Source organism: Lagopus muta, chromosome 6, assembly GCF_023343835.1.
Source record: "Lagopus muta isolate bLagMut1 chromosome 6, bLagMut1 primary, whole genome shotgun sequence".
Lineage (NCBI taxonomy): Eukaryota > Metazoa > Chordata > Aves > Galliformes > Phasianidae > Lagopus > Lagopus muta.
In genome coordinates this window covers 24456897-24470905 of record NC_064438.1, presented here as the reverse complement: position 1 = coordinate 24470905, position 14009 = coordinate 24456897, and the positions used below count along the sequence as shown (strand labels likewise).

Genomic DNA, 14009 nt, shown 5'->3' with positions numbered 1-14009 from the left:
GAAGCCCGTGTTTGCAGGGAGGCTCCTGGTTCCAATCCATGGCATGGCAAGGGCCTTCAGGGCCTGCTCCACCACTCCCAGCCAGACACAGAGGCCAGGTCCAATCGAGAGCCCAGGTTCATGGTGCTGGGGCAGGCGGGGCCAGAAAGGGAACCCCTCTTCAGAGCTGGGGCCAAGGAAAGGCCACAGCAAGGTGCTGAGGCCCTAATCAAGCTGCACCACAGGTAGAGTCTGTGGCCCAGCACCCCTCCAGCACAGTGAAGCCCATGCAGGGCTGAGGGCCCAGAGCCGAGTTCAGAGGCGCCGAGTGTGGGAGGCCTCAGATGAGGCCTACCAGGCTCCTCAGGCCTAGCAGTGCTTCTCCATGGCAAGCCTTTAACCAGCACTTACAGCAAGCCACACGCCTGAGATAGGGCCAGCTGACAGCCTGCCTTAATTTCTTTTTAGTTTGCTGCACTTTGTAAAACACATGTTCTGCTAAGCTCTTCAAAATCCTTTCACTTGAACCAGCTGCTGCTGGCAGCCAAGGGCTTCTGCTCTCCCCTTCACAGCCAAGGCTGTAAGAGAGACTGTACGAGATGGAAAAGACGTCAGCCTGGCAGTTCCCAAGACCTCCTTCAGCACATTCTATTTCCCTTCCCATTTTGGGATCTGTTCTTGCAGCTGACACATCCACCAGGCCAGCAGCACCCCCAGCCTTTCAGAGAGCCTTTGTGTTCTAGGCACCGCGTGGTGCTTCACCTCATGCTTCCAGCTCCCTTGAAGTGCTGTAATGACTACTATATTGCTGAGATAACAGGGTTTTGATTTCCAAGAAAATGCTCACCAGCTCTGATTCTCTTCCATGTATGTAGTTAATCATTTTTTAAAAGCAATATCCCAACACATTTTCCTATCTGCCAGTGTAGTTTTAATCTCATTTGTTGAAAAAAATAAGATAAGCAGTGAATAGAAATAATCATACAACTATGCCATAACTGCTTTTTTTTTTTTTTTAAATTCATCTTTTAACAGACCTTCAGATAATCCTCTGAAATGTTCAGTTAGCAATTGGAGTTAAAATCTTTTTTTGTACCTTGTTTGTTCAGTCGTCAGTCCCACTATTCTACTGGGGGGAAAAAAAAAAAAAAAAGGAGGATAACGTGAATAACTTGAGCCAGATATAATGCATGTACCAAGCTTCTGCAGTCTATTCATGAGCAACTGTGTTGTATAATTAGACAGTCTAATTTTAAACACTGGACAGTTTTTCTTAATATTTTTTTGCATACAACATAGCAACCTCTGATCTACCACAATGACACCTCAGAATTATGATCTAAAACTTGCAGTTAAAGTGTTATTGTCTTTTTTTTTTTTTTAACATACAGTTAAAGTACTGTAAAAAGAAAAGATTAACTTAGAACGTTAAGTACAGACAGAAATCCTATATATCTCTCACTACCTCATATCAACAGCCAATTTCAGAGAGTTTCAGCTTCAGAGAGAGACAATTACCTTTACATCTTTGTCTTCTCTAAGAAAAAAAGATCATACAAGGTATATAGCATTAATTTTCAGAGCGTCTCTGAGCTATGCTTTGTTTTCATAATTCTCCAAGGATTACTCTGCAATCTTTGGCTTACTATTACCATCAAATTTTAACACCCTGTCCTGTATTTTAATTTGAAATAAATTATTCTTTTTTCCCCTCCCTTTCCCCTTTTTATATACATTTGAAAATATTCACTATTCCTTTTACAAGCCTCACACACACACACACACACACACACACACACACACACACACACACACACACACCTATTTTAGAAACTTCATGAAAATTCAGAAAGTTCACAATCTATTTTCTTATTTGCTGTTACACTGTCTCAGGCCTCCTTCTTTCCTAGAACATTTTTCATTTTATTTTTCCCTTGTGCAAATAACAGACCACAATATTCACATTTTTAATACTGCCTATTATATTGTAAGGAAGTCCACTTTTCAACTTTTTACTGAAAACTTCCTATTTTCCCAAAGATTTTCAGTTAAGCCAAGTAGGAGTTTGGGCTTAACTCTCTAGTCTTATAAAAGCCTTTTAAAATGTCTGTTCTTCATTCCACAGTACTACCAAATCGTGAATAGTCAGTACTCCATAGAAAGTACTTACACTGATCAAATGGGGAAACACAGTGTACTGTTCATAGCAACCAATAAGTCGTTATCATATTTAATATGACAATTCAAACATACCAGATATTATTTCCTTTTTACGAAGTTCTAGATTTAGTACATGAACTCTAAACCGTTCAGTGAGAAAACAAGCCACACCGGTACATTATTTAGGCCATTTTGAGCAGCAGACCCTAAATTTCTGCAATTACCATGGCAACTTTTCTTTGGTATTTCTAATTTTTTTTTTTTAATATATATACATTCCATATCTTTGGCATATTTCTACATCTATTGTCACTTGAATTTACAATTTTAGCCACTTTTATATTGCTTTATTCACTGAAGCTAAAGTGAAGCAAAATTTTACACCTTTTTCCATAATTATTACAGAATTCAGACGCTTAATTGTCTTTTCTTTACTGTTCTGTTTATCAAATGAATCTTTAAGTATTTACTGGAGCACAAAAACATTTGTAATTTTTTTTTTCAGTGTAACTGTATCTTAGAATCACAGAATCATCTCAGTTGGAAGAGACCTTTAAAGGCTATCCAGCCCTACTCCCTGCAATGAACAGAGACACCCACAGCTAGATCAGGCGCTCAGAGCCCAGTCTAGCCTGACCTTGAACATCTCTAGGGATGGGGCATCCACCTCAGCTCTAAGCCACTGGGTTCTAGAGCTTCACTAATCTTATCTTACAATGATTTCCTTTTTCTATCTTCAAAAAATTTGAGAGGTACATCTGAAGTACTCACCCTCCTGATAAGACTAAAACAATAAGCTATTTATTTTCAATGTTTTATTTTTACATTTATCTCTGAGCTATTCATGTGTAGAAAAGAGTTTCCTTGCTTTACATTGAGAACCACACTTAACAGCAGTACAGTTTTCTTATTATTATTGAAAACTAATTTAATGCTTGATGAATGCATGTTAAGAATTCAATCAATAAGCAGATGTATTAATTTCTTGAAATATCTTTCCCTCTATCTTCAAAATAACTGATCTGTATTGTACAAAGTACATTTCACAAAATCATAGAATGGCTTAGGTTGCAAGGGACCTTAAAGATTGTCAAGTTCCAAGCCCCCTGACATGGATGGGATTGCCAGCCACTGGATCAGGCTGCTCAGGGTCTCATCCAACCTGGCCTTGAATGCCTCCAGGGATGGGGACCCACGTCTCATCTGGGCTGCCTGTTCCAGCACCTCACCACTCTCTGACTGAAGCATTTCACCCTAATATCTAGTCTAAATCTTCCCTCTTTTAGTTTAACACCCTTCCTCCCCCCTTCCTTATTCATGTAAACAGTTGTTTTCCCTCCTATTTGTAAGCTCCATTTAAGTACTGGAAGGCTGCAATGAGGTCTCGCAGGAGCTTTCTCTTCCTCAAGCTGAACAACCCCAAGTCAGCCTGTCTCCACAGGAGAGGTGCTCCAGCCCTCCAATCATCTTTGTGACCTTCCACCAGACCCACAGTCCAACATCTCTACGTATTCTTACTGAATCAAATCATACATCAGTTTAAATCTATTATCGTAAGCCTGGAGAATAGACTTTTTTTGAATCCTAAAGGACTGATTTCCATGGAGAGCAGCCGTAGTTTTATTCAGTCCACAGTTTTCTGTGAAATTCCCGTTTTGTGTGCCAGAAACCTTCAGTCTTAATCTTGATGCATTTCACATCTTAATTTAGGTGATGAGGCTAAGCTGAAAGTACATTCAAACCTGCAGAGAGAGCAAGCTAGATGGATGGAGAAAAAGAGACGAAATCACCATTAAGGTATATGATTGTTTGACAACTTGAGAGCTTTAAGACCTGTAAGTTTGTTGAGAAATATTAATATGCGAACATAGCAACCATTTATCTCTTCTGAAAGCTTATTGTGTTGTTTTAGGGTAGATTTTCATAACATTTGTTTGTGACAAAGAAAAAAAGACAATTTCTCTTAGCTACTCTTACTTAGCACCAATGCACACATTGTGTAGTCCTTCCCATAGAGCACGAAATGAAACAGCAACTCCAATAAGTATTCTAGGATATAATAGCATTTTCTTTCCCTATCTTCTAATTATTAAAAAAAAAAAAAGAAAGAAAAGAGAAAAAAGCTGTTTTGTTTTGTCCCCCCTCCTCTCCCTAGTAGGAACAAGCAGTTCTGCAGAAAAGCCATGCAAGAGGACAGCATAGAAAGTTGTATGTTCTCTGAGGGGGGAGTTACCAGCAGGGCAGTGATGGAGTGGCTGACATGCAGAGGGACAAGGGGTGATTTAAACAAAATACAAAAAAAAAACAACAAAACAGCCCTGAAGCGAGGTCAGCTCAAGCAGTTGCATGTAAATAAGAAATGTCTATCAGACATCATTAAAGGAAAGCCCACCAGCCTGCCATTCTGCTCCTCTGAAGTTTCTGTACACAAATGCATGCAGCATGATGAATAAACACAAGGAATTAGAGACATGCTTGCAGCTGCAGGCTTGGATCTTTTGGGGGGCAGAGTCATGGAGGAAGTGCTCATGTTGCTGGAGTGCTACAACAGAATGACCTTATGACCTTAACTGCTAACAAAGTTCTGCTGCAAGTTAAGAAGCAGCACAGCAGAAAGCATGAAGAAACTTGTCTGAAAGATGTTCTAGTCAGCTACAGATTAGAGGCAGGAGTTAGCATCTCATTAACAGATGGGGATAAGCAGCAGGGAGTCTTGAGACTAAAGGCATACAGTCCATGTATGATGCAATTAGAAAAGACTATGCAAGAGGATATTTAAAAAACAAGAACCAAAAGAAAACAAGAATGGATCATGCATTATCAACCTGACTGCTAGAAACAAGAATTTATGACACATCCCCGTCACAGTTATCTTGCAATTAAAGAAGTTGGCAGTGTCACGTAGATGGCATCCAACAGGCTCTGTAACAACTTCCCCACAATCTTTTCTCAGACCAGCACAGTTTAGCCAGCTAAGCTCAGGCAACACAGGAGATGGTGAGTACAACTGCCTGCCGGAAGAAGAATGCTTGTTCTCCCACAGCAGCAAAAACCCTGCACTGCTTCTGCACATACTTCTGCAAGCAGCCCATTGCTCTCTTGCTCCCAATAAGAAGTGCAGGCTTCGAAAATTGTCATTGACAACTGCTCACCAGATTCATATCTGTACTACACAAACTGAAATGTACTTGAGCATCTGTTTCCCCCAATACCAGGAAATCCTTTTTTTCCCCCTAGTTCCTCTGCCCCTATTCACTGCATAGCAAAAAACAAAACAAAACAAAACAAAACAAACCCCAACCAAACAAAAAAAAACCATCAAGATCTTTAGCAGCAAGTCAGATACTTCAAAGATCTCATTCCCACAATTGCTATGCAAAAGTTGGATGCCCTCAGGATACACTTTCCTCTTCCCCCCATAGGCTATTACTGAGTCCCAGAGAGTGCTCCTCTCTCTGCTCCTTGGCCCTCAATATCTTGTAGAAAATGCGGTAGTTGACATTTTGTTCTTACCTTTGTTCCAAAAGAGGCTGAACAAACAGAGGCAATAGACCCATCTGCAGTTAAGTGTAGTGGTTTCAAAACAAGGTCTAGTTCAGGATGCCCCGGAACAGAGGATGTTGAGAAGTCAGGTTAAGATATCAAGGGGAAAAAGAACTTTCTGCCCTATTTCTTGTACTGCTATCTAAGGCAGGATAACGGCCCAAAAGGATATTTGATCAGACTTAGAAGAGTCATTTTGCTGCCCTTCCCAACCTAGAAGAGGAGCACTACTTCACCCTCTAAACCCCCCCCCCCCTTCCCTTCCACCCCCCCTTCCCTCCCCCCCCCCCAATTTTACTATGAAACATTGATAGAAAAGACAAACGAACTCTATACAGGCTGGTCAGATCAGTCAAAAAGTGAAGTTTATAGTAGCTGTATGTCTGTCAGAAAAAGTAAAGTATTACCTCAAAAGAGATCCTTACAAGTTTTCTGCTATTTTCAGTGAATCCCAAATCAAATTTAAAGATCAAAGAGATTATTCAGCAAAACTTCTGAACTCCTAGCCTGATTAATAGCTTCTGGATTCTCCGCTGCATCAGTGGAGACTGAATACAGTCCTGGCATCTGATGCTATTTCTCTATAGCTTCATGATCTGCTATTGTCCAGAACAACAACAAATCATCCTTAGGTTTTGGAAACAGTCTTCTACAGTAACAGAAAAACAGTCCTCATCTTTTTTTCCTCGATAATGCAATAAGTGGCTATTAAGTTACTTTTTATTATTATCAAGAATTAAGAGACAAAAAGAAACATATAAACATTTCCTTGCATCAAAGTGGAGCACAGCCCAAGCAATTCAACGGGCCAGATCTCCGCTACTTCCACAGCCAAATGCAACAATTTCACTCAGATCTGAAGAACTCAGTCCTCCCCTACCAAGTGAAATCCCCTCAAAAATCCACAATTTGCTGTTTTTAGTCAGCGTTAAAGCACCTTGCCTTATAACAACAACCCAAGTGCTAATCCATTAAAGGGAGATTCATCAAATCAAGCAGCTCAATTTACTTTCAAAATACTAGTTCTCCCTTAGTTGTTTTTTTTGCACGTGTATGCATAACAACTCTCCTCACTAACAGTTGCTCTATTGTCTAAACGTTTTGAGCAGCTTAATTTCAGCCACAGGATTTCTGGACCAGAGCCACCAGATTTTCTAAGTGCTGAGCCTTCATTGTCTTCCATTTATAGACACAAGTACCACGTAAGACATTTTCATCAATTTTATGTGATTTGTTTTACTGAAAAACTTCTGATGTGATTGATTTCCTGAATTGTGTGTGCTGTAACTATTTATTACTCTTTAAAAATAAAAAATAACATTCCTAAGCCTCTTGTGCTCCTCAAGGTGAGTTTTTGCATGTGTTTGCCCAGGTGGAAGGTTACCACGGCTACCTGACATGGCTGAGTGGTACTTTACCTTCAATTTGTCAAGCTGAGCAATTTGTTTTTAATACTGAATGATTTTCTACAATACAATATCGGTCTTTTCCCAGGATTAATTTTCAGCTACAGTAAAAAACCAAAAATGTAAACACACACACACTTTGATACAGAAACCAAGGCAACAGTAGCCTCCAGGCCTACTTCTTCCATCATCTAATCAACTACAGCTCTGTACAACTCTGTACAGCTCTGTACAACTACAGCTCTGATACAAACTGGTACCAAAAAGCCTTGTGAAGGCATTTACAGAAGGGTGCTTGGAAGGCAATGCTGAGCTGTGGGAGTTACATAGCACATTCAATAGCAATGCTGACTCCTTGCCCTTCTGAGCTCAGAGAACTGGGAAGAAGTTGCCAGGTTTCCACAGGTCAGCCTTCAAAACACTGCCTTTCACTCTTCCTGTGACCCAATATTGTGATCCTCTTTCCCACATCACAGCCATTGTTGTGCTGGGGCACAAGGAAGGAAAGAAAAGAACACAGGACAAAGGGGCAGCTGGAAACTTTGCCATCTTAAAAAGCTCTCCCTTCAGTCCATTTTTCTTCAACGTGATAAAAATTGAAGAGTTTATTTCAAGGCAGAAGTTGAGAAACAGGAAAACACGAAGGGGCTGTAAGCAGCTTTCAGAATTCAGGTGTCCCCTAATTTTAGGCAGCTTACAGTTAGGAACCAGACAACAAACGTGTCATGAGCAATGACTTACTCTATGCTGGATTACAATGGATCTCACTTCCTTAGGACAGCAGGACCAGTGAAATCAGCTAGGCTGTCTACCCAGCATTCAAAATGCACAGCAGCCTGCTAAGACCTCAGAATCAGTTTTCAGTGAACAGCACAAAATGACCACCAAGAGGAAGCAGTCTTACCCTGTGACTGCAATTCAGGTCACCCATGAATGAAAATACTCTGAGGGCTTCATCCAGATCCCAGTGCCTACCCCAGTATTCCCATCCATTGCTGCAGAGGCTGGGCCAAAAGATAAATAGATCTTTACACAGCACTACGGATTCTGTGTTTTCAAACTCTTGGCCATTGATCCTTATAGTGTTTCAAGACAAAGTTTATAAACATAATTTTTCTCCCTTAGTACTGTTATCTGCTTCTAGAAGAGTACTAGGTACAGCAGACTGTTAGTTGAAACAGGCAACACAATGACAGGAAAACTATGAGCACATGCCCTGTTATTAAAAAGTCTTTAGCACTAAGCAGTAAAGGGATTTTGGCTTAAGATGAAAGTTTTTGTTAAAGCTTATCCAAGGAAGGATATCTCATGCTGTTAGAGTAGTTCCTTACCATTCCCAGTGTTTGCTAGGCTAAATTGCTCAAATATTCACAGCAGATCTTTCTACTAGGAGCAAAGCTGAAACCCCACAATTTTCCAAGATGCTAGAGTTGTTCTTGGCTTACTTTTATATTTTTGTCATCGTATTTTACTACCTTCAGCTTTCTACCTATGAGCACTTGAGAAAGTATTGTTCCTGTTTTTGTTTTTCCAAGTTCATTTAGTTTTTTTCAGATAAAGAGTGCATTTACACAAACCTTCAAGTTTTGCCTGGATAATGGAAAAACAGTTTGCCTTCAGTGTTAAGATACTTCCTACTGGAGAGTTTCATTACCTGAAGAACAGCTATCATTTTTCATTACTAGTATACCTTCAAGACTATGAAATAAAACTTTTTTTCCTTTTCCTTTGTAAACAATCTGCTTTTCCAGTCACATAGATCAGTTTTTTTCACTAAATCAAGGGAGTCTAGAGCATTACAACTGTTTAACATGTTTATGATAACCGCAATCAGAAAAGTCACTGGATCAGGGTGCTCTTTGGAGAATATCTAGTTTCATTGTGTTCTAAAGCGTAACTGGGATGTAACACTTTTATTCTATCATATCACCAAACACCAAAGAAATAATCAGTTGCTGTTCAAATGAGATGAGAAATACCTGTGATGTACAAGGAGCTGAGGATGTACAAAAGCTGCCATCTCAGTATCCACACATGGGCTGCTGAGTTGCTCGCATTCAGGCCGCTGCTTCCCAACAGCTTCTCATTCACTACAGCTTCCAGTAAAAGGTCTAAAAACTGATAGCCATGCGTCGATTGAGGAGCTGAGATTATTGTTTTAATGCAGCAATTTCACCTGCTGACAGACCCGCCATCACAAATTCCAAACAAGTAACGAGGCAGTTGCCATTTACACTTGTGCTTGAGGCCAAGACTCTTGCCCCCAGCTGAGGCGTATGACAATTGCACATTTGTCTGCAGTCATAGAGAAGCAAACAGATTTAAGAACAGTCTTTTCATGAAGTATGAAGTCACAAACAACAGGGATTTCAGATTTTGGGCAGTCCTGTGTGGAGCTAGGAATTGGTATAGATGATCCTTATGGGGCTCTTCTGCCTTGGAATAGAATCATAGAATATAGTATTGTGTTTGATCCTGGGTCATTTTCCACAGCTGTTGAAATCCAACCCCCTCCCTGCTGTTAAGTCAATATCTTCAGAATTTTTTTTCTGTAACTGGCAGAGCAGATCAAGGTACCATGAACTTGTCTACTCCGGCTGCAAAGCCAGATCACTTCTAAACAGTTATTCCCATTTCTCCATTTCTCTAAATCACACAATCATAAGTCCAATGTCCAAAAGACTTAATCATCGTATGAACATGAACTCGTGACAGAAAATTATCTGCAGTTTTCACTTTTATGTGCATTATTTATCATTACTTTCTACTTACAAATTTCATCTGAAATGAGTAACTCTGCCATGCTTGTCAGAGTATTAAATTGCATGCATACATTGCAGATAGATTGTATCAACCCTCATTCTTTTATGCAGAACAAGCTGATGGAGACTTACCAATAAACCAAAGATCTGTCCTGGGTTCTTCAGTTGCAATCACTTCTGCTAGGAAATTTATCTGACCCAGATAACCGCAAACAATACCGAATTAAAGAAACTGCTCACATGATATCCTTCTAGCTGGGGGGTGAGGAGGTCTAGCATCTAGAATGGCGATGGTGGTGATATAGAGCCACTTAGGACTTAAGCGTTCCAGCTAAAATCAAAAGAGAAATGACCCGTTTATTTGGCTGCTAAACATCTCCCTCTGAGAGGCTAAGTTACTGTGCTGCATTTATATCAGTATTTTAAGTACTAAAGTACTTTATTCCCACAATTAAGAACCCCAAAATTCAAAGCTTAAAGTAGTCTGGACACGATTTTCTTCTAGTTTCAATGGGGAAGGAACAAAGATGCCAGTGAAAGTTTGAGTTGACCCCCATGTGTCCTTTTATCCCCCAGCATGTGTAACCCTAATTCCTGTAAACCCTTAAGTATTCAGATCTCACTTTCTCATAGCTAGTTCATTCCTTTTCCTTCAAGAAGCACCAGCACATCTCATTTTTTTTCCTTTGACTCTCCTTCCCATAGCCAGTTGAAAACTATCAACCCATCCTCAAGATCACTTGATAAGATTCCTTTAAGATCTGTGATTTTGCACATATGCTTGGAAGCACACTAATTAAAAACAAACAAACAAACAACCTAAGGAGGGAAACCTATTTTGTTATTCCAAGTGCAACAAGGAAGATAATCAAGTCCACCACAGCTCTGAGAGCAGTCTCACTCTGTCTCATTCAGGAGATGAATGCTTTAGCAGCTTTTGGACTACAAAAGTAGCCTTTATAGTTATGAGACAAGTGGAATTTGTGTTTTTAATGAAACACAAGAGAGATGCAAATGAACTGGCCTTCCAACGGGTTCCATTTGATTCTAGTGGTAAGAAGAGCAGAGAGTGATCCAGTAGACAACAGCTTCTCTTGCAAAAAAAAGGCCTTATTTTTCATTAATTATTTTACAGTGTTAGTATTCTATTTTTTAGATTTCTAGACTGATAAATGAAGTGTAAGTTTCTGAAAAAACAAACTTCCGCAGATAGAAAACTCTTTGCACTTCAGATCAAGGGATAAACATAATCAACCTTATTAAACCAACAAACCAAGTTTATTTATAGAAGTCTGTACAATTGTAATGAACTATATGCTAGGACACCAATGAAACAGAGCAAACAAGTCTCTCCCTAATGAGTGGGAGATATAGTCACTCACCTTTACATGCACTTAAAGGAAAAAAGATTACAGCTTTCATACACAGTTCTGTAACTATTCAGAGTACTTTCTTGATGTATTCTCAATGTAAGAGGTTTGCATGATAATTTACTGTTTCCTCTCTCTCTCTCTCAAAAAAAAAAAAAAAAAAAAAAAAAAAGAAAGAAAACCAAAACAAACAAACAAAAACCAATCCAGTATTTCAGCAGAATCCAGAGACTTTAAGAGGGTAGGTGGCAGTTTGATAGTTGCAGATAAACAGGACACTGTCCATCATTCAGTTCTGCATTCTAAACTCACTGCATCTCCCATTTTGGTCATCTCCACTAGAAGTTTCTTGCAACACTGTATAGGTCTTGACATTTTTACTGCAGTACAGCCTACTCACATTAGCACCGAGTGCAGACGCTTGCTAATACCCATGAGTCAAAGGCAAGCACGTTAAAAATACTGAATTTGAGTTAACTCGACCTTCAGAGACCACTTTCCATTGAACCCAAGCGCTGAGGCACTGCCATGTGAAAATCAAGTTTTGGACTGCTTGATTTTGCAATTAGTTCTGCAAAGCATTGGAGAGCGATTATTTTGAAAACTGGCTACTGCAAAATAAGTTTTGATTTTTTTTATTACAAATCGTTAACATCATTGAAGCTGTTGAAAAAACAAAATCATATCAAATGCATATCTACACAGTGAATTACGATGTCTCCTATGAAGTTATTGTGGTAGATTCCATAAATCCACTCTTAAAAAAGTTAAAAGTACATATATGTGAGAGCCTACAACAACTCCAGAGAAGCTGCTAGAAAAGGCCATCAAATAAAGCAGTCTATGATTACATATTTACAGAATAATCCATTTGTCCTAGAATTATGGACTATTCAGTAAATAAGTACTGAAACATCCCTAATTATTTCTTTACATGGTAGATTATAGCTGCTTCATATGTTGATTTTCTTTTTATACACAGTTCATAGTATCAATCTGCACACAATTACATGATGTTTCTTTAAAGCTACCATTAAAAAGGAATAAGAGAAAGTTAAATAAGAACTAGATTAAAGTTTCATTAAGAATCCAACAAGAAGGTAGTATCACACACAGGTTTAAACATAACCAGAGTATGATGTCAGAAAAATAGTAATGCTCTGACACAAAGAGAGCATCAGCATTTTCCCTCTTTGGGGTCCCCAGAAACATTCCTATCCAGTTCAGTGCTTAAATTAGCATATACGTACTGGCCTGGGTAGGAACAAGCACGTGCTTCCACGATTACCTGAACGAGGGCCTCTAACCTTTTAGATTTCTAATTCTCTTTTAATTTAGTTCTTAGCTCCATATATTCAGTTGCATCTTGTTTGGAAAAGCTCTTTGTTAAATGTAACTTATTTACACTTCGATTTTTTTTTTTTTTAAACACCTGAGTGATAATTGAGCTGTCATCTTGTGTCCAGTCAAATATTCCATAAAGCCATACAATTCTTGTGCTAGTGTTGCACTTCACTTGTACCAGATCTCATAAGAAAAATATGCATCAGCTACCTCTCACATATTACCTGCTGACCTTTCTACTGTGTCCTTACTGCGTCCTTCCCCTTTCACACAAAGTGATTTTATTTCTTAATCTTTTATGTTTGTTTCATAGAAGCCCAGTTTAAATGGTTCACAAGGCAAGAAACAAATGTGAGCTAGGCCCCAATGAAGACGTGATGACTTAACAAATACATGATACCGGAGGCTGGGAGAAAAAAATAAAGCCCAACCAATGAGCACCCCAGGGACATCCCAGAAAGAGCTACTTCACTAAGTAAAGCTGGAGACTCCGGATGTGCTATAGATGACAAGTCCAACATCAAGAGCCGTGTACCTCTCTCATCAATTAAGCGTAAATAAAGAAGAGAACATGAAGTTAAACAGCTATATCAGCCAAGCCGTTTTAGTAAGAAGAATCACATTTAATGAGTTTCTTTCTTGCAATTTCAGATGCTCAAGTACAGCTGGTAGAAATTCAAAACAGCCGTAAAGAACTGTGACAGACTGATACAAATAGTACTGCAGCTTAAAAATGATAAAAAAACACCTGAAAAAAAGTCACACAACCCTCCCAAAAAAATTTACACTTTGAACCTAAGCCAGTTTTTGAAGATTCCCTTCTCCAAAGCTAGAATGAAGGAGGAGGAGGAAGAAGAAAGTGCAGGTGACCTTCCAGCCACAAAGGTCTCGCGCCAATGTTTATTCACCGTGCCTGTGGTGGTATGTAAGGGGAGATCACCAAGTGCTGATTCTGCAACCACCAAAAGAGATCCCTACGGAAATCCACACCTCAGGCTAATACTGAACACAGAGTGGACCAACGAGCTGCATCAACAAAATAAAAACAGAACTCAAACTAAAAGAAATGGGAAGACCCCAAATAGCACAGATCCACATTTGTGAGGGGGGCAGGAAGAAAGGGCAAGAAGGGAGGTCTATACAGTAAATAGTTGAATGGTTTATGTTACAGATGACTGGCAGTTTTAAAGAGTCTCTTCCCAGCTCCATTGCTGCTCCAACCCAGAAGGGAGAACTGAAAGGGGAAGAAGAAAAGGTAGGACATCATCATGGAGCATGCAGGATCAGAAGCAGCAGAGTGGGCATGCTCAAATAAGCCCCCGCCTCTTTTTGTAGTCCTCCAAATTCAATGATCTCCGAGGAGCACCATCTTTTGCTGGTGGAGCCTTGGAGGTGATAGCCAGTGCCTTTGATTCTGTTGGGGACAAGGGAAGAGTGAGGACCAA

General features: G+C 39.6%; 1 protein-coding gene across 1 annotated transcript in view; it reads right to left on the bottom strand.

The window, feature by feature from the left end:
* Window positions 1–11091: 11091 nt before the first annotated feature.
* RTF1 (RTF1 homolog, Paf1/RNA polymerase II complex component) overlaps window positions 11092–14009 on the bottom strand; it is a 28584-nt gene continuing 25666 nt past the window's right edge. Inside the window, exon 18 of the mRNA XM_048949988.1 lies at window positions 11092–13978. Within this exon, the coding sequence (XP_048805945.1) occupies window positions 13872–13978 (107 nt within the window). The 3' untranslated portion in view covers window positions 11092–13871. The remainder of the gene's footprint in view (window positions 13979–14009) is intronic.